Here is a 20,337-nt window from a genome sequence, read left to right as displayed (position 1 = left end):
TATGGATATATTTGTTTGGTAATGGTCGCAGGAATTCGATTATTAATAATATTTTAGATTTTTTCACATAAAATGTGTTTTGTTTTCATTGTAAGTTTGGGTTATCAAGATAATTGCAACAAGAAAAAGCTTCATCACCTCCAGACAGCTTTTTATTGAAGGTTCACCTGGATATCGGCTACAGAATCCAGGGAATATAACTCTTAAAGCTCTCTGTCTCAATATCTAACCTTAGTCTTAGAAGTTTCAAATGCTCTTATTCAGAAGCAGTCGATCAACTTTCAATAATTTTATCAATAATTCATATACCACAGAAATTGGTATGACTTTGAGTACTAAACTAACCTAACAACCAACAATTTCTCACTGTGTAGCTGCCATACTCACATTAAGTTCCAATAAAGGGCAAATGCAACTATGATATGCTTCATGCCATGGATTCTTAAATTCATTTATGGACACCTACCATAAATATATTTGTGTGTACATACAAATATACTACATATACATACATACATATATAAAGTCTTGTATGTGCTTGCTTGCATTCTAATGTATTTGAAACGTGATTTTTCACGACTTCTGCGATTAGCAGGGCTTTCGCAGCGCTTAGGTGTGAGTAAAATATTTAATGCGTCGCATGGTCTGGTTGGTGATGTTCTCCGATGGTGGTGCTGTTGTGGTTTCGGTGAGTAGTACCAAGAAACAGCTGTTCGGTGGTTATAGCTGATGAGTATAAAAGTAATAAAATTGTGATAAAATGCATTTAAAATAGATCATATAAATTCGTGATACGTCAGAATGAGTGTAAGCAGCATTGACAAGCTTCGTTATTGACGTGGGGACATTGATGTGGGCGTTAATTGGAATTTAAAAGTTTGTGGGTGCGACTAGAAGGCTTAAGGGTTGTGTAAAAATATTTTCAAGTGAATTAAAAATAATTGAGCAGGATAGTCTTTAGATCTGAAAGTATTAAACGTCTAAAAAAAAATATATTTTTTATTGAATTTTATTGCGCTTTAAAGTAAATTTAATTTTATTTTATATTTTTTATACCCTGAAAGGGGTGTATTAAATTTATTACGAAGTTTGTAATACATAGCAGGAAACGTCACAGATTCTAGAAAGCATATATTTCAATGATCAGCGTGATCAGCAGAGTGGATATAACCATGTTTGTCAGTAAATATGCGAACTACTCTCTCAGTTTTTGAGATATCGGTCTGAAATATTGTATACCTTCTTTTCGATGCAAAGAGCTGTTCGCTTGTAGAAATTATCCATATCGGACTACTTTAGCATTTAGCTGCCATACAAACTGATCGATCAAAATCAAGTCCTTATATGGAAAACTTTTTTATTTCACAAGTTTTCATAACGAAACTTGGCATGTATTTTTATGTAAGCTAGTGCTAAAATATCTGAAGAAATTTTTAAGATCAGACTAATATAACATATAGTTGTCATACAAACTGAACATTCCAAATCACGTCTTTGTATGGAAAACTTTTTTATTTGGAAATATATCTTCACGGAATTCGGCTCGAATTATTTTCTGAGACAATTTTAAAATCTCCGCAAATATTATTCCAATCGTACCATTGCAACATATAGCTGCCATACAAACTGACCAAATAAAATCAAGTTCTAGTATAGAAAACTTTTTTAGTTGACGAGATATCTTCCCGAAATGAAGCATAAGTTAGTTTCAAAGCCATCGCTACAATCTGCGAACATATTGTTTACATTAGATTACTGCAGGATGTAGCTTCCATACAAACTGATCCAACGAAAGCAAGTCCTTGTATCGAAAACTGTTTTATTTGGCAAGATATCTTCATTAAATTTGGTATAGATTATTTTCTAAGGCATCGTTACAATCTCAGAACAACTTGTTTGAATTGAGTTACTATAGCACATAGCTGCCATACAAACTGACCTTTCAAAAACGAAATAAATATCTTTTTATACTATTTTATGCAATAAGAAATGCATCTTTGAAGGGTACTAAGCAGCTGTGCAGCCGATTTTTACGATTTTTCTTCTCCACCTCTCTGTTTATATTTATTTTGCTTTTCTTAATTTTTTCATATTCTTTCTTTTCGTAATTTCTCTGAAATTGACGTTTGCTCAGCAAATTTATTGGCACGTTCTTCGAATACTTATATTTAAAATCAATTTTAAAACTTTTCTCTTTTGTCAATTAATTTTAAAACTTAAAATTCTAAATTCCTCAACTTTTTCAATTAAACCATGGAATTTTCAGCAATTTTCCGCAACTCCCCAAGCAATTAACCTTTGTTTTGACAAATAATTGCGTGTTTACAATTTTTGTTTAACCAAATTCGTTACACATACCGCATTTTGCATGCAACTTGCATATGCCACATGCCTGCAATATACACAATGATTGTTGTTGCACAACAAAATTTTGCATGTTGAACAAAATTATTTGCATTTTTTTAGTTTCATGTAAATAAATTGCGATGAAAGGATGCCGAAGTGTGCACTTACAAACACATGCGCCACTACAAGTTGCAACATGCCGTTCAGCATGTTTTACACCAACGTACTTGCATGCAGCATTGTCGCCACGGCCAGCAAGATGCTGCATGTGACATGCAAACTTGTGTCGCCACAATTAAATAGTACAAGTGTGCATGACAAAATTTAGTTGAAAAGCAGAAAAATAAATTAAATAAAATCACAGCGATTTATCTAGCTACTTTGCCTGCAGCCAGAACACTTTACAGCACTTACATGTGTACTTATTTATGTGTGTGTATTTGCATGAGTATGCACTTTATTAATTTACTTCTTTTGCTTATATAATTTTGCTTGTTGTTGCGCGTCAGCTTGACGCCTGTAATTGCCACAATCACTTGGCTGCGTTGTGCTGCTGCTCGTTGCATATTATTGTTGTTGCTGTTGCTGGTGCTGGTTGTCCGTTGCATTGCTGGCAACGCGTACCTTCTTTTCGCATATCACCTACTCATTATTATGCAGTTGTTGTTAAGAGGCATATAAATTTCTTGCAACTCATGTTTTGCTGGCAATCACTTATTTCTTCTTGTTATTCCCCCCTCTTTGTCTTTGTTTAGCGCACTGTGACAGTCTGCTGTGGTTGCCTGCACAAATTTGCCACAATTTATTTGATTGCCATCGAAGCGCAACTGACTTTTGTGGATGAGTGTGTGTGTGGAATGTGCCAAGTCCAAAATCACTGCAGCTGTACAGGAGGCACGAAGTTGCTTGGTTCGATGTTTGATCGTGTTGCTTACATTGCTGCTGCGAAGTGACATTTCCTATGTCAGCTGTCAGAAATGATAAGAAATTAAGCAATCAATACACGCGTCAAAACTGATTTTTAAGATTTTTTAAAAATTACTTTTTTTTGGTTGTGTGTTTGCATAATACTTCAAGTCGAAAGTTATAATGATTAGTAATCAAGTTGCCTACACAGATTTGCCGTGAGAGACAGTAAACAAAATCATTATGTGAGGAATATACTCAGTGCTGCCATAAGTTCTGTTACAAGTTAGGACGTTATAAAAATTTATAAAAAAAAAAATAAATAATAAATTTTTAAAATAATTTTGAATTAAAAACCTAAATAGTAAATGAACGTTGTACAAAATTTTCTCTAAATGTCATCTCTTGTTTTCAACAAAGCCCTTAAACGATTTAGCCATTGATCAAAAGCAGCACGCAAAGTTTCTATTGAAATTGACGATGCTGGTCAAAGCAAAGATTTTTTGACACTTTCCAAATTTCCGTAGGGTATTCGACAGGCCATGTTCTTCAACTCTGACCAGAAACTAGATAATCTAGACTTCTAAACAGTCAATTATTTTAAGCTTTAAACAGAAATATTGCTTTTAAGCCTCTGCTTTTTCTGATTTTTCCTTATGCCATGTGGCAGAATCTCGCTAGATGATCCAATGCTTTCGACCGGGGAGAGTATTGCTTAACTGCCTTCACCACTCCTTCTGAAACCTTTTGCTTGTAAACTTTTCTCTCAGTTGTAACCATTTTTCCACAGAAGTGAAGAGTTAGAACGACTTTACAAGAGATCTCCCCAAAACCATTACAGCAGCTGAATGGCGACCACGTTGAACCTTAGAATAAAATTTTTTGCGTCTGTGGAAGTCTTGGCATAACCTTGGCATAATAGTTTTGCAGTTTTGGAACCTTTTCTGTGCGTAGACTTTGTCGTTTTGTATTAAAAGCTTTCTCAACAATGAACATTTTTTCATCTGTTAAAAGAATATACAGCGATGAAACCGTTCATACAATCATCTTTCAGAAGGAGACTCTCTTCAGAAAACTTCTTTGAAACGTTTGTCACCTTATTTAAGTCTTTGATGGATTGCTTAGTCATTAAGGTGCGCCATATTTAACAACTTTTTTCCTTAATTGGAAAAATACTAAAAAAAAACTTTCGAGTAGCCAAAAAAGCCTCTTAATAATGGAGCTTATCAAATTAATATGAAGAGATGATCGTTCCTCACATTTTAGTTTCCTATGATATGATACGCCCTATTAACCATGTTCAAAGTTCAGTTGACTCGTATAGAGGAGTGTAGTAACAATATTTTTCTGAGAATTTTAGTAGAGACAGTGGGAACAGACATATTAACAGTATCCTCTTTGAAATATAAAAATAGTAAGTAAATAGAATTTTAAAGGCAGTAAGATTTGATTTTTTATTTTTTTTTTAATTTTGGTTTCGAACGTACTCTTTTTCTAAATATATATATTATTGGTATTATATCACACTATTAAAAAAATTGTAAACTTTTCTAATATTTGTTTAGTTACAAACTTAACATCCAAATAATAGCAATTACTCTCAGCTTCCTCCCAACCCAACCCGTTATTATTTATAGCCCACTAGAGAGCTTGTAAATCATTTAATGCAGCAAATAATTCAAGCAAAGTTTACAATAGCACATTCACCTCAATTTTTGCGCACGCTCTCCAAACATTTACGTACCAAAAATATATTGTTTTCACCTTTTTTAACTCCGTCTACCTTTTACTTTCAACCGCTGACTCAGTTACGGCCACACCTACCACACATTACTTATTGCTGTAATAGACAATTGCTAGACATTCGCTGAACCTGTTTGTCCCAGCAGTAACATTCATCTTATTTTCTTCAAGTACATTTACTTTCGATTTCCTGACCATAAAGAAAATTAGACTCTGGCACATAATAATTTGTAATAGCTGGCAACTCCTTACAGCATCTTCAGAACCAACTTAAGGCTTCACTTTTCTCAGTAGAAAAAACGTCGAATCCACTCTCATTAATTTTTACGACAAATTGATTAACCCAATAAATTCGCACCCTCTTCACCTGCCAATAAAGGCGAAAAATAAGTATGTGCAACAACAACTACCATGCGTAATACCAATTGCTTTGCCATTTAGCAGCCACTCAAAGCAAAATTGATGTTTCCGAAATCACACGTGAAACTCACGAAAACCCTGCGCCGCCGTTAATTCACAGCTCGTAATGAGTGGGGGTGTGCGTATGCCAGTGACTGCAGTCGAGCGCATGCAACTGCAAATCCAAAATGGCTGTTGCATCACGTGTCAGACACGCGCGTAAATTATTTACACGCAATTTCAAACCACCCTCTGCCACCAACACTAATACAACCGCATAAATAAGCGAATGTTCGATTCACACAAGTCTAGCAGAAGCTGTGTATTCTGCGCTGTATCAGCTTACAGCATGAAACATAAGCCTATGCATATGTATATAAGTATGTAAGAAAGGCTGAAAGTTATTGATTTCTTTCTTTCCTTCTTTTCCTTTTTATACTATTTTCCATTCTGCAGCCAGCAAATTTGTTTACTGACACTTGTCACTTGTCAAAAGCATGCTGTTTCTCAATTTGTTGCTGTCGCTCAGACCATACAATTATAATCAAAACTTGAGCAGTGCTTGAAAGCGGTAGTATTGACATTTTTGAAAATTAAATATGTGAAAATCTGATTTTCACTTTTATTTTCAGTTATTGAATTAAAACTCTCATATAAAGTTGATAATATGTTAACAAAAATCCCAAACCTCCTTGAAACTCAAGTGACCTTCGCTCTCTGACATTTAATTCTTACCTCAAAAAGTACTTAAATTTAATTTGCAACATTAAATTAATTATCAACTCAAATCTGACCCCACTTCAATCCATAAACACAATCCACCCCATTTGTTGCACAACCCCACTTAGAATACTCCTCTTCATTACATAACCCCACTTCAGCACAAGCATATTTACTCAATTCCCCCATTTGCTCCATGACATTTTTGTTTATTAGCCAACTTCAGTGTCAGAGTACACATCACTCGATCAAGCTCGTATTTCAAGCCCCCGTCATATATCCTCGGGCATTTTTAATCGCTCTTCCTCCTGCTTGTTACTGGTATTACTCCCTTCGTATGCTTCTCTTTTGATTATTTTGCTTATTTACTCACAGTCTGCTTTGTATTTACCATTTACCCTACTCATGACGGAAGTTGGAAATCTGTTAGCTTAATTGCATTATGAGCTAATAAAGGCCAAAAGCACACAGATGCGTGCAACGCTTTTGAGCTTAGACATTTTGGTCATTTCGTTGAAGTTTTGTGGCTGAAATGTGGAGGACTATTGTCTATGCGAGTGTTGTGCGCATTGTTTGTGGGATTTTTCTATGCCTGCATGCTTTTTACCTTTTGTTTGGCTATGACCGAAGGCAGCCTATTGTGTTGGGCAACTACTTTTTCAAAGGCATGTATATACATACATACATAGATTGGTTATTATCTAGGTGAATTTCTATGTGTCTCAATTTCGGCTGCATGATCTGGACAATTGACGTTTTTTGTTTGATTAGGTTTTGTTGATTACTTGCCTCAGGGTTGGCAACCCCTCTCAGTTAAAGTTATATCGCCATAAGTAAATTTGTGTAAGTGCTTGACAAATATTTTATGATATGCATAAAATTTTCAGATTAAAGCAATAATAAAACAATTAACAGTCAATTGCTACAAATTTCTTCGTATTTTACAGATATTGGTTTTTATATACCGAGAAAAAATTGTCGAAGGTATTTTATGAAAATATTTTTCAAAACTGTTTTAATTTTATGCATAAATTTTCTGTCTTCACTCTTTTGTTTATTGAACTTTGAGCCTTGTTGTTCTCATTTTGTTCATTGTACACTTCTGAGGACTCAGGTTTTATGACTTCTCTACATAAAGCTCACTGGACATTTTGAAAAATATCATTTTATTTTCTACACAAATTCATCAGGAGCTTATAAAGAAGAAGACTTGTGGTTTAGGGACTCAATGATAGATTTTAGCGTCAAAATAATGGCGGGAAGCAACTTAACCTCACTTTTTTTAAATATGTTTATAGGCTTGAACTTCCGTTATAATTTCGATCTTTTTGCAAAAATAAATAATGATTCCACTTTTCACAAGGGAGTCATATTGAAAAAATATTTGTTTTGAAAAATTAATTTTGAATTCAAAAATATTAGTTTCGAATTTCGGTTTTGTTATATCTGTGAATATAAAGAAATATTAATATTTTACTTTTCTTTAAGAATTATTATAAAAAAAATATATTTTTTTTTTGGAAAATCAATTTTGAATCCAAAAATATCAGTTTCGAAATTTTTGTTAAATCCGTTTGTATGAATAAATAAATGCTAACATTTTACATTTCTCAAAGAGTTCATATAAAAAAAAATATATATTTTTTTTTTTTCAAAATTTAATTTTGAGTTCAAAAATATCAGTTTTGAACTTTTTCTTAAACCCGTTTTATATGTTATTGTTATGATTTTTTCTTTTCTTAAAAAAATCAAATTACTCTTTTTTTTGGAAAATCAATTTTGAATCCAAAAATATCAGTTTCGAGATTTTTCTTAATTCGTTTATAAAAATAAATAAATGTTAGTTTTTTACATTTTCCAAAGAATTTATGATAATAAAAACGCATGAATATGTCTTTGCTCAAATATTAGAAACACGAAATTAAAAACATTACGTAACACCTCAAGAAGTGATATAAAATATGTGATTTCAAACTAAATTCAGCGGTTTCAAGCAAAAATTTACAAAACAACAAATCAAATAATTTAAAAATATAAAAAATTTGTAAAAGTGTTCCAAAGTGCCAAATATATTTACCAGCAATCAAGAAAATATAAACCAAAGCCTCCAAAAATAATACGCCAAATTAATTTTTACAACATAATTTGAAATAAAAAACATCAAAAAATTAGTTTTATGTTTTGAAAACCAAAAAACAAAAAATACAAAAATCAAATAAAATGTAATTTCTAACAAAAACTAAAAAGGAGTCCAACTAAATAACAAAAATCACGTGATCTCCAGCAACACCAAAAAATATATAAAACGTAAATGTTGTTGTTGCCACTGACAACAACATGGGCAACTCATCGTCATCGCATGGCCATGGCAGCAGCAGCAAGAGTAGTCGCAAATGTCGCAGTCTGCCCAACTCGCCGGATGTCAGAAGGTAGGTACTCGCTACTCCCGCAAGCAATGACAACAACAACAAAAAGCATAGATGAAATTATGCCGCGAAAACCACTGAATATTCATAATATGACTAAATATTTTGTTAGATGTTATGCCAAAGAAATATCAATGAAAATTGTTGGGGGAGAAGTATGACACACAAACCTTAACTATATATATACATATATTGCTAGAAATATATGAGTGTGTCTATGCGCCTAGAAGTATATCATTTGCCATTAACACATCAAAAGAATGCAATAAACTTCCGGGTTAGCGGGAATCGTTATAACTAAATATTCATATCGTGTACTGCGGTTGGTTCTTACTTAGCGCCAAACTTGCTTTGTAGCCACCTCCCACAGCTGCCCCTCAAAATTTCTACCGCATCTGTATATCAACTGTTCTTGCCGAACACCGCTAATGAGCGCACATTACAGCATAATCATTTGAAGCATTTTTCTACAAAAAGGGAAGACATATATTTTTATGTAGTACTTGTATATATTTACATAGATTTGTAGTAAATATGTAACAACACGCATAACAGATGTATATGTGCGCCTATTTGAGTGCTGTGGCAGAGAGAATAACGAAAATAACTCACTTCTAACTCTAGCACACTGGCTGCTAATGCTGCCCTTCGAGGGCGTTGTAGATTTTCTCGTTCTGTTGTGGCTATAAATCTTCGCTGTAGCCTAGTCGGCCGCATGTCGGCGGTCGGAGCAACGAATGTCAATGTGGTTGGGAGTTCTGCGGCTAATTTTAGACGCACTTAAATATTTTCTCTGCCCATTTTGTTGTATAAACTCTTAGTTGTTGTTATTATCTTTTGACTTCGTAATACTTTTTGTTTCATGACAGTATTTTGTATAGATTTTTGAGAAAATATTGTACTAAAATGGTTTTTGGAAATAGAAAATGCAGTTGAAGAACGAAACTCAGTGTGAGATTTTAATGATTTCTGATTAAAGTTAACGCGCTAAGGTCAAAAATATGTGCAAATGTGGCATTTAGAAGATATTGTTTATATTTTATGGTATTTATGTACATATCTAAGGACATTTTCGGTTAGTTTCAGCAGCTTTCTGTCATAAAATACTTGTATAATTAGATAATATGTTACAGCAAGTCCTAGATAGATCTGAAGAAAACTATCGACAATATAAAAGTAATTGATAGTCAAATAAAAACCAAATGATCGAGATTGTAGCCTGCAAAATCACCACCGAGGACTCAATCCTTAGGAAATGTTACAGGAGTAATACGCACGAGTGTTGCTTTTTTTAAGCGATTGTCAAATTGTGTAGGATGTAATGTAAAACAAACTTTCCTACAGTCAAATATTCCTGCATTATTGAATTTATGCTGGTCTCACCATTTTTTGGCTGAGTTGAATATTTTAAGTTACTGTAAACAAGACAAACAGGGTTGGGTTGCCAAATCCCAAAATATAAGTGGCCTTAAATCGCCTGAAAGAAATTAACTCTTGATAACACTTAAAACAGTAGAAAGAGATGAATAATTGTACACCATCCAACGTAAAATATATTTTTCATAAAATTTTCTAAAAAAAAGTTATTTTCGGTTTTCTGCAAGCGTGAGTTGTTGTAGGATAAATGCGTTCAAAAAAATTAAAAATATGTTGATTTGTTTAACATTGGGATACACAAATACTACAATCTTAGCGATTGTCTGTTCCTTTTTATAAAATAACCTCAAATCAAACTTTGCTTATTGCAACGATTGCTTTGTTGCACGTATTGCACCATATGGCGCATGCTACTGATATGCCATTTTTCCTACAGATTTTTGTGCTCCAGAAAGCTTTCTTATGCTGCTTTCATACTCCTTTGCGTTTTTATTTATTTCTTGCAGCCATACGAGTATGCAATTTTTGGGTGTTCACCCTTCCTAAGTAACTACGCCAGCAACGCTACTTTGGTCACAGGCCAAATCGGGATGCTCTTTTAAAACATTCATAAATTTTTTAGAAACAAAATAAGTAACAAAATAGTACTGTATTTGCAATTTTTTACTACGCTAGTTAGTATGTAAAACGCTCGCGGCTGTTTTTGAATTTTTGAATATTGTTCAATATTTTATAATCAAGCCGATTTTACTTTTCCGTACTCTATTTTTAATACATATGCGCTTAGACTTATTTTTCGTTATTTGTGCTCGTTGCAAGCATTCAATTCATATATTATTCATATTCATAATAGAAATTCATATTTCACTTCGCTTCGGTTTGGTTTTGATTTCGATATTTTCACATAAGCAACCCTTAAAATTCATTTTCCACCACCGCATGAAGTTTAGAGTTCCAAAAAAAGTCAGAAAATCAGCATCCCTTATGAGCATTTGATTCAATTACAAACATCAAAGTGCAAATAAAAACTTGGCATTTCCATTAGCAAACAAATATGGAAATAATAAACAGGAAAGAAATGCAGCATTATTTGTGGGAAGGTCATGTATGCTCTATACATGGGTTTATACATAGATACGTTAAACACATTTCGAAACCAGGAAAATTCATAAATGAAAGGTCTAGCAAATAGATAGTCGTGGTAATAATATCTGTCTCAAAGTAGTCCCACCTGCCTCTGTTTCGTATAAAAGCATGTTTATTTCTCCATATCTTCTGCTAGTCGTCTAACGTCTCCGATTATCATTACACCCTTCTGGTAATAATTTTAAAGTGAAGTAAGTCTACTTGTTCTTTCCAAAATTTATTACTCATCAGTGCCGTATTACATAGCTGTCCACTCACTACTTTTAATTCCCTTGATAAATGCATAAGTCAGACTGTCACACCACCGATTTCAGTTGAAGAACATTCATTACTTCCAAATCTGGCTGCATTTTGTCTGTTCGCTTCCGATTTTCCCACCACCATTTTTCACGGTCCTCATAAAATAATATCTTTCAACCGCATATTAGTTTCGCCGTCACTGCTCATTATTCCCAACCTTTATTGCGCTCTTATAATAGGTTATAAATACGGTTTCTGAACATTAAACATATAGCCATAAGTGGGGGTGACTGCGTGCTGCTGCGCAAGCGCAACTTCCCCTTAAACCGGGAATTATTTGCTGTGAATAGATTTATGCACCCTCTATTCTGATCGTATCGATGGGGAAGTCAAATATGCAGTTAAGTGCGATCAGAATTCAAGCTGAATGTTTGCTGAAGTTAGATACATAAGTTCTCACGAGCTCAAGGTGTGAAATTTTATCAGTTTATTGGGAACATTAGAAATGATCAATGCGCTACTAATCCTCATTTTTATGTTTTTACTCATACAAACAAAATTGAATGAGATTTCAAGTGGGTTAGAGGTAATGAAAAGTCATCGTATGAAAAATCTTAAAGAAAGCATATCAACATATACTTATGATCGTTCTCCTTATTATTGAGATTTAGTTTCAAAAATAGTGATTATTATACACTCGATTTTATCGATTATTTATTTATTATTTATTAATTATTTTGTTTTTCAATAATTTCATAAATTTTTAATTCGATCTTTTTTGCTTTATCGATTATTTTTAATTTAATCACTCATAAAAATTTTTGATTATATATGTACATATTATTGTAAAGTATATTAATTAAAAAAATTTTTATTCTTTATTTTTTATAAATATTTCCATCGATACTTTTTATTTTTATCTATCGAATAACTTTCACAATAATTCACACATCTTTGTTTCAACATAATTTAAGTATTATTATTATCGTAAGTGGATATCATATCGATTTTAAGCAAAACTTTGAATCTTGCGAAAGGAAACTCTAACTATAATCGAAAAAGTACATATATCGATAAAATTCAGAAAATCGGTTGTGCATTATATGCATGATTATGTTATAGCATGTCTTAAATTTCACTTTTAAAACAAAGAACTATCACTAGAACATATTCTCCCCTTCAGTGATCACCATACTCGTTTGTATCAGTTCCTATGATCAACTAACATCTGTTTGAGTACCCAAGTATACTTGTATGTCTAGCTTATCGAACGAGTTAATCTTTAGTTTGTGTGATTTTTAAATAAACCGTTACGTACGATGCTCTTGAACTATTTCCCCTAGATAGATACAAATACATAGATAATTTGCTTTTTATCCCATCTCTTCACTTCTCAACCAAAGCAGCTTCACATAACACACACCATAAATATAAATTTATCAGTATCACAAATCTCTGCATAGTAAACTTTTAATAGAATAAAACACACCAACTGGCACATAAAAGCGAATATTAGAATAGAATTGATAGGCACCACATGACAATAGGGACAAAAGTTGTTATGCCAAGTACCTAACGGCCGATAGCGTTGCCAGACAAGCGGCAAGCAAGCAACGAACCAGCACACACGGCGGTGAAAGCCGCTGCACAACTTTCATTGTTCAATGAATGGGGTTTTTGTGGCATGCAACGAGCATTCAACAACGGTTGACATCAGAAGACCGTAACGACGCACCGCCATCATCTCGTATGCATATGAATATGAATTATAAATCGTAATGCGACACGTTGCGAACGTGTGCAAAGTGTGAAATTCTCCGTGCTGTGGCGTTATTAAAAGCCATAGACATATACACGTACTGACATGTGCCACATACATAGCAGCACAGGAAGGTGCATGAAACTGATGTGTTGGGCACCTAAGCACTCATGAGCCTGTGTGTGCGTGTGTATTGTTGTAGCTTGCTATAGGGAACGCGCTTGTCGGTGCAACAAACCTTTTTATGCATATTTAGCCAGCAATACCAGCACGTGCAACGTGTGGCAAACCTTTTTCTGGCTTTTACGCCAGTATTATGACATTTTTTATTAAATTTGCTTTAGGTGCGCTGGCAGACAGTGATTTTTTTGTTACTTTCTGTGAAGCGAAGGTTTTTAGGACATTTTTTTGCCTGCTGTATTAAGGCTATTGCTGATTCTTTGTTGCAACTTTATGTGGTACTAACGCGCAGTTCAGACCTTGGTTATGCGGATGTGGAAAAAAGTTAAAGTTCATATTTTTTAGTGACATATGTATATGATTTATATGTATGTTCAAACAATGCAGTAACTATACATTTCAGGTCGCAAGGAAGTTGTGTTTGATTTAGTCTAAAGAATATGTGAAAAAATCATGTATAGACTGTATAAATACAGGTAGGCCATTTAAAGTTGACCCATCTGGCAACGCTGTAACTTTTAACAGCGCTGACAAATCGGCTAATGTCATACCGCGTTAGAAGCGTCATTCGAAGACAATTTATACCATGGAACAGTACACTCCAAAAGAACGCGCTGAAATTGTTCAGCTTTATATTCAAAATAACTTTTCAATTGTGTTAACTCAACGTGCGTTTCGCAAAAAAAATAAAGTGAAAAGTGCTCCAGTTAAGAACACAATTAAGTCTTTATACGCAAAATTTGTGAACACCGGTAATCTCAGTAATGCCAGTCATGCATCCAGACAACGCACAAGACGTTCTGATGAAAATATCGAAGCTGTACGAGCCAGTATTGAGGAGACTCCATCGACATCGAGTTATCGCCGCTCTCAGGAATTAGACATCTCTCGCACCACTCTCCGACGCATAATTCATAAAGATTTGAAGATGTTTCCATATAAAATTCAAATGGCACAAAAACTAAACCCAGCTGATTATCCGCGACGCCTTAATTTTGGCAAATGGGCCATCGAAATGGCTGAAAACGAAAAATGGTGATGTTGACTGGCCACCGAGATCACCAGATTTGACGCCACCAGACTTTTATTTGTGGGGTTATTTGAAATCCAAGGTATACGCTAATAAGCCAAAGACCTTAGCTCAACTGAAAGCCAACATTCGACGTGAAACAGCCGCCATATCATCCGAAACATTGGCCAAAGTCATGGAAAATGTCGAAAAAAGAGTGCATTTAGCTGTCAAAGCTAAAGGTGCCCATTTACGCGATCTAATTTTTAAATATTAGCTGAAACAAATCCCCTTGGACCAAAATAAATTATTTTTGAAATGAACAAAAAACATTGTTTTCTTTTGTTCTTTTTTTTTAGAAACAAATGGGTCAACTTTAAATGGCCTACCCTGTATACACCCAGCGAAATATTTATAAAGCCACCGTCAAATTCCATATTTTTCTTAGAAAAATTGGTGTGAGCGTCCACAGATTCTGCATTTTAAATTTACGGGATGACGTTTGAATTATTCCATATTCATTTAATATTTTAATCACAGTAGGCGGTGAATATTTAACAAGAACCGTTATCTCTAAACGAAATATTTATAAAGCCAGAGGGCGCTTATTTGATTCCATTGTTATTTTAGTTGTGACAAATAAGACTACATGTGAGTTATTAATTATTATTGCATAAGTAATTTAAATAGCTATTTAATTTCATTAATTTTTTTAATTTTTCTCGAAATCGTAAAGAATGCCTCGCGGAAAAACTTTGACGGAAGAAGAGAGGGGAAAAATTATGGCATGTCATAAAGAGGGTTTGTCAAATCGAAACATTTCAAGACGTTTAAATAGGTCGAAGGATATTGTGAGAAATTTTTTTTTAAATTAGGAACCAATTATGGAAAAAATAAGAGAAGTGGGAGGCCTCCAAAAGTGAACAAAAGGCAAAAACGTAGCATTAAACGACTTATCATGCAGGAAAATGTAAGTGCGAGACAAATAAAACAGCAAGTTAGTTTGGAGATAGGAGTGCAACTAGTACAACAAATACTTAAATGTGAATTAGAATGTATTTATTGTAAAAAATGCGCCAAACCGTCATTGACCGAAAAACACAAATTAGCCAGGCTTCGTTTCGCAGAAAAATATCGCTTTTGGGACGACGAGTGGAAAACCGTTATTTTTACTGACGAAAAAAAATTCAATTTAGATGGCCCCGATGGTCTCCAAAAATATTGGAGGCCCATAGAGTCTACTAGGCAGAAATGTAAGCGACGAAATTTTGGTGGCGGATCACTCATGGTTTGGGCTGGGATAACTTACAGAGGGAAAACTCCAGTTTGCTTTGTAACAACAAAAATGGACTCGGAATACTACATTAAATTATTGGATGAAGTTCTTATTGATTTCGGAGAGGAATTTGTTGGAAATGAATTCATTTTCCAGCAAGATAATGCAGCGATACATCGTTCCAAGAAAACAGTTGATTTCTTGCTGGCTCGGAATATTACATTTCTCGATTGGCCTGCAATTAGTCCCGATCTAAACCCTATTGAAAACCTTTGGTCCATGTTATCAGCCAAGGTTTTCGAAAATGGACGGCAATTTGATAACGTAAAATGTCTAAGAAATGCCATTGTTGAAAAATGGGAAATAATTGAGCAAACCGTTATCCATTCTTTAATTAATTCTATGCCCAGACGATTGGAAGAAGTTATTGCTAACAATGGAGGTCATACTTCTTATTAAACATTTAATTTTTCTCTTAAATACTAAAAATATAATGCATAATCAAAGTGGCTTTATAATTATTTCGTTCGGCTTATTTAAATATTGTTTGAGAAAACTTGCATTATTTTTTTTTTTTTCCTAAAACTAAGCAAAACATTAATTGAATTAAATATTTATTCGAAAAAATAATAAATAATACCAAAATTATAAATTTTTCTTTCATTATTGAGCTTAACGAAAGTGGCTTTATAAATATTTCGCTGGGTGTATAATCTGAATATAAAGTTAAGGTATAGTATTCTTAGCATTGACTTAGTGGATACAAAAACCCAGCGAAAAAATACCAATTTTGTCTCTTAACACATAAGTGGTATAATACGACAAAGTAATGGGCTTAAATCAAACCAAATCCACATATGCCGAATGTAGACTGCTTTTAAAAATTAACCTCCCACAAGTCACTGGCTTTCTGCTTGTAAGATGTTATTCAGTACTATCGAAATTTATTCAAATATTTCTCTTCTCCTTTGGTACTAACTACAACCTTGAGTCGGTCTCTGCCGAAAATACAAAACTTGAGCTATCCTTTGCAAGGTCACGGCAGTTGTAAAGTTCCCTATGCCCATTGTTCTTCCATTAGTGAGTGTGTCTCCTTGCTTATGTTGTCTTAATGAGTCTCGAATCTGAGGAGCTTTTCGTGTCTCAGTTCATCATTGTTCACTTTTCTGTGTTATGTAATAGAAATGACATTTGAGGACGCTTAAATAGCTCAATTCTCTACCGATCCCAAGTAGTACCTGTTCACAAGTGTTATTCCGTTCTAGATGTACAGGCTTAGATAGTTGATACATTTATGCTAATACCAAAAACGACAAAGTTCTTCACTTATTAGAATCTATAGCTCCAGAAACATCAAACAAAGCCAACCTCTTTCGTTTTTTTTGAGGCAGGAAAAATCTGTGCTGGCGGCTCTATTGTTAAAGCCTACGATGTCAGTGTCATCTACATACCACCCTATAGTTCAGATTAGCGACGCGTATTAGTTGTTGCTGCATTATATTGAAGAAAACCTACGATATGGTTACATACATTTCTAATCTAGAACCCAAATTGTCGCTGGAGATATATGTCACGACAACATAGTATTCTAGCTTTCAGAGACAGCTTACTTTCTTAATTTGTGCTACAAAATGTTTTTACTGGCTTTAAGCATTTTAGCATCGAAATTTAATATGCGTCCATAAAAATTGCAAAAAGTTAAATGTGAAAGGTAAAAAATGAAAGCACAACTTCACTTCCGCTGAACTCAATACAAGGCTTTGGTCAAACTAAGCAAGACTTTTTTCAGCTTGCAACACTTTTTTCTGCTTGCAATACTTTTCTATATATTTATGTGGGTATATTTGTATGCATGTTTTCATATACTTTAACTACTCAACTCGCTTGTCGAGCGACAACTTCCTCTTCTCTATTACCAAGTTGACACTTTTTATCTTACGTTTATGAGCGTATAAAACCTGCATTAGCATGATACTATTGCAGCAAACACAAGGTTACAAACACATAAATATTATACATACACATATATGTATACATGTGTATATCTACATAGACCTTCGTGGAGCTACAGACAATTGGTTGCTTGCTACAGTGGCGCGTGTTTGGTCACAAAGTTGAAAACGAAGTTGGAGACAGTCAGTCAGTCAGTTAGTCAAAATGTCGCACATATTTAAATAAAAACAACAACAAATGCCACTTCCATGTCTACTTCTCACTTCCTGCACTTGCGCGCCGCTGCCGCCGCCGCTGTCACTGCACTCCACTTACATTTATGATACCTTCCTTTCATTTCGCATAAACACGAGTTCCTTTTAGTCGCGCCAATTGTTGTTTGCTTTGCCAACAAACACACATTTATAGCCCAAGTTGTTGCCCACATTGTAGTGAAGTGTGTCTTTCAGTGCCTTTCACATATGCCCGTACACATGTATACGAGCAAACTAAGAACATATGTATCACTTTATGGACAGACGGCATGTTGGCATCTCATCACCTGAAAACGCTGAGTGTAGCAGATGAAGTGGCTGTGTCGCCTCAGCGCCTCAACGCGCTTACTTTTATCCAGTTTATGTTTGTTTACAGCACCAAGGATATGGTGGCTGGTGTGCCGGTTGCTTGTTTAAGGTGCTGCGAGTCGCTCGAGTGTAGTCGCTTTTAGTAGCACCTATACACAAGTAGCTGAGTAGATACTCGAGTGTGCATAGTGGTGGCGGCGGCAAGTAGGCAAGTGTGTTGTGTGCGAATCTGGAGTAGACCGAGGTACTTGTGGCGCTGATGCGGCTCTGTGCTGAGTGCTCGAGCGAAAGGAGTGTTGGTGTTTGTTTTGAAGAATGTCACAAAGTGCTTAAGTGTGAATTGTAGTTGAGAATGCGTTTTTAGTACACATAGTGGATTCTAAATGGTTTAAGACATCATAAAGCACAATAAATATATATTTGCGATTTTTACTTTCAAAATTTCAACAATTCATACAATTCCAAACAATAGACTTAATCCAGCCAAAAGCCTTGAATATATTGTTACTTATTATACCGACCCTATAAAGTATATACTACTGTGAGCAAATAACAGTAAGACTTTGTTCATAATTTTAAAACTCTAAATTTATTTTTCAAAATCTATGTTGCTCCATTCCAAGTATTTAGTTCCTTTTGGCCTCAATAGAGTAGTGACAACGTTTTTTCCAATCATCGAAATAGTTGTTAATGTCTTCAATTGACTAAAAATGGTCGAATCGGTTGTTTAAGTTTGCTGAATAGCCAGAAGTCACACGGGGCTAAATCAGGCGAATACAGTGGCTGTGGCACGGTATTCACTGAAAATTTGACAAAAAAGTACCAAGAATCCATGCAGTATGCCAGGGTGCATTATCGTGGTACAAAAACCAAGAATTGTCGGCTCATGATTCCGGCATCCTTTTACAAATAGTATTGCCCCAACGACGCATAACACTCAAATAGTCTTCTTGTTGACAGTCTGGTCAGTCGGAAGGAATTCGAAGTGCACGACACTTCGATAATCGAAGAAACCTGTCAACATAACCTTGAATTTTAACCTGCTTTGACGTGATTTTTTGGGTTGCGGCTTACCTTAGCCACGATATTCGGCCGAATGATCGTCTCCTTCCGGGTCATAAGCTAAGATCCAACACTCATCGCCAGTAATAAGACGTTTCAAGATACCCTGGTAGTTGGAAAGCATTGTTTCACAGACGTTAACGCTACGCTGTTTTTCGAAAAAATTTAGTGATTTTGAAACCAATCGTACTTTCACTTTTCTTAGCCGGAAATGATCTTTCAAAATGGTTTTCACTGATCCTTGCGACATTCCAACGATGCCAGTAAGATCTCTGACGGTTAATTGTCGATTCTCAAGCACCAATTCCTTTACTTTATTGACGTTTTGATCATCAGTTCATGTTGATTGCCGGCCTGTACGCGTCCTCGAATAAGTCTATGAAATATTGAAGGTCATCAAACGGTAGTTTCAGAAAAGAAGTAATTTCTATGCGATTGGTATTGGATGAGTCTGAAATTATTTGATCCATTCAAATAACTTAAGGAAATGCAGATATGAACCTTTGAAACTATTTACATCTCACAAGCAATCCTGACAACCTGAACTCTGCCACGGACTTAAACCGGCTAAAGATCCTGACAAAATTGTATTTACAGCGTTGAGTCTGTGGTTCTTTGGTTTGGATCTTTATACACAAACAAGTTTATATCATCCCTGAAAGCCGTTAAATGCTTTTTGAAGCTTTACCAAGCCTTACCTAACCTATTTCTTACTTTTCAATTAACATAACCTATAAACCCACTATCATCACAGTTAAACCAATCGTTAAAGGCGACGCTAGCAAATTGCATAGACCATAAAATCTGTTAACTTGCCAACATTTAACTTTCACTTAATCAATTTTCGTATTTACAAGCTTTGCTTGCCATCAAATTATCGCTCAACCTTTGCACCCACTCTGAACATACAGCGACAGGCGCACAACAACACTGCAGCGAACCACCTCAGACCCATATTTTTCCAACTTTGCAATGCGCCAGCGACTGGCTGAAATTGCATTTAATTTTTGTTAAATGGACTTTAGGCTATAAAAAAATAAAATTAGCCTCACAACGCTCACGCCAACAAGCGAAGCACACTTGTGCAGCAACAACACGAACACGAAACTTGTAAAAGTAGGCGGTAAAAATATGCAAACAAGTAGAGAATCAACGAGATGGCTTACTTGTGGCATGCAACATACGCTCCACAACTGTCAACTCGTCTACGTAGGTATGAATACATCAATAAC

The 20,337-nt window shown here is 34.7% G+C and overlaps 1 protein-coding gene across 10 annotated transcripts in view; it reads left to right on the top strand.

Moving 5' to 3' along the window:
- LOC105232477 (protein sickie) overlaps positions 1-20,337 on the top strand; it is a 396,183-nt gene that overhangs the window by 224,478 nt on the left and 151,368 nt on the right. For 2 of the 10 annotated variants that reach the window (XM_049446873.1, XM_049446868.1), the window contains exon 1: positions 8,026-8,543. The exons of the other annotated variants lie outside the window; for them this stretch is intronic. In XM_049446873.1, coding sequence (XP_049302830.1) covers positions 8,452-8,543 — 92 coding nt within the window. In that variant the 5' untranslated portion in view covers positions 8,026-8,451. Of the gene's footprint in view, positions 1-8,025; positions 8,544-20,337 lie in introns of those variants that run through there. 10 annotated transcript variants of the gene reach the window in all.

The sequence above is a fragment of the Bactrocera dorsalis genome, chromosome 1, assembly GCF_023373825.1.
Source record: "Bactrocera dorsalis isolate Fly_Bdor chromosome 1, ASM2337382v1, whole genome shotgun sequence".
NCBI lineage: Eukaryota > Metazoa > Arthropoda > Insecta > Diptera > Tephritidae > Bactrocera > Bactrocera dorsalis.
The sequence above is the reverse complement of the archived record's forward strand: the minus strand, read 5'-3'. Positions and strand labels throughout refer to the sequence as shown.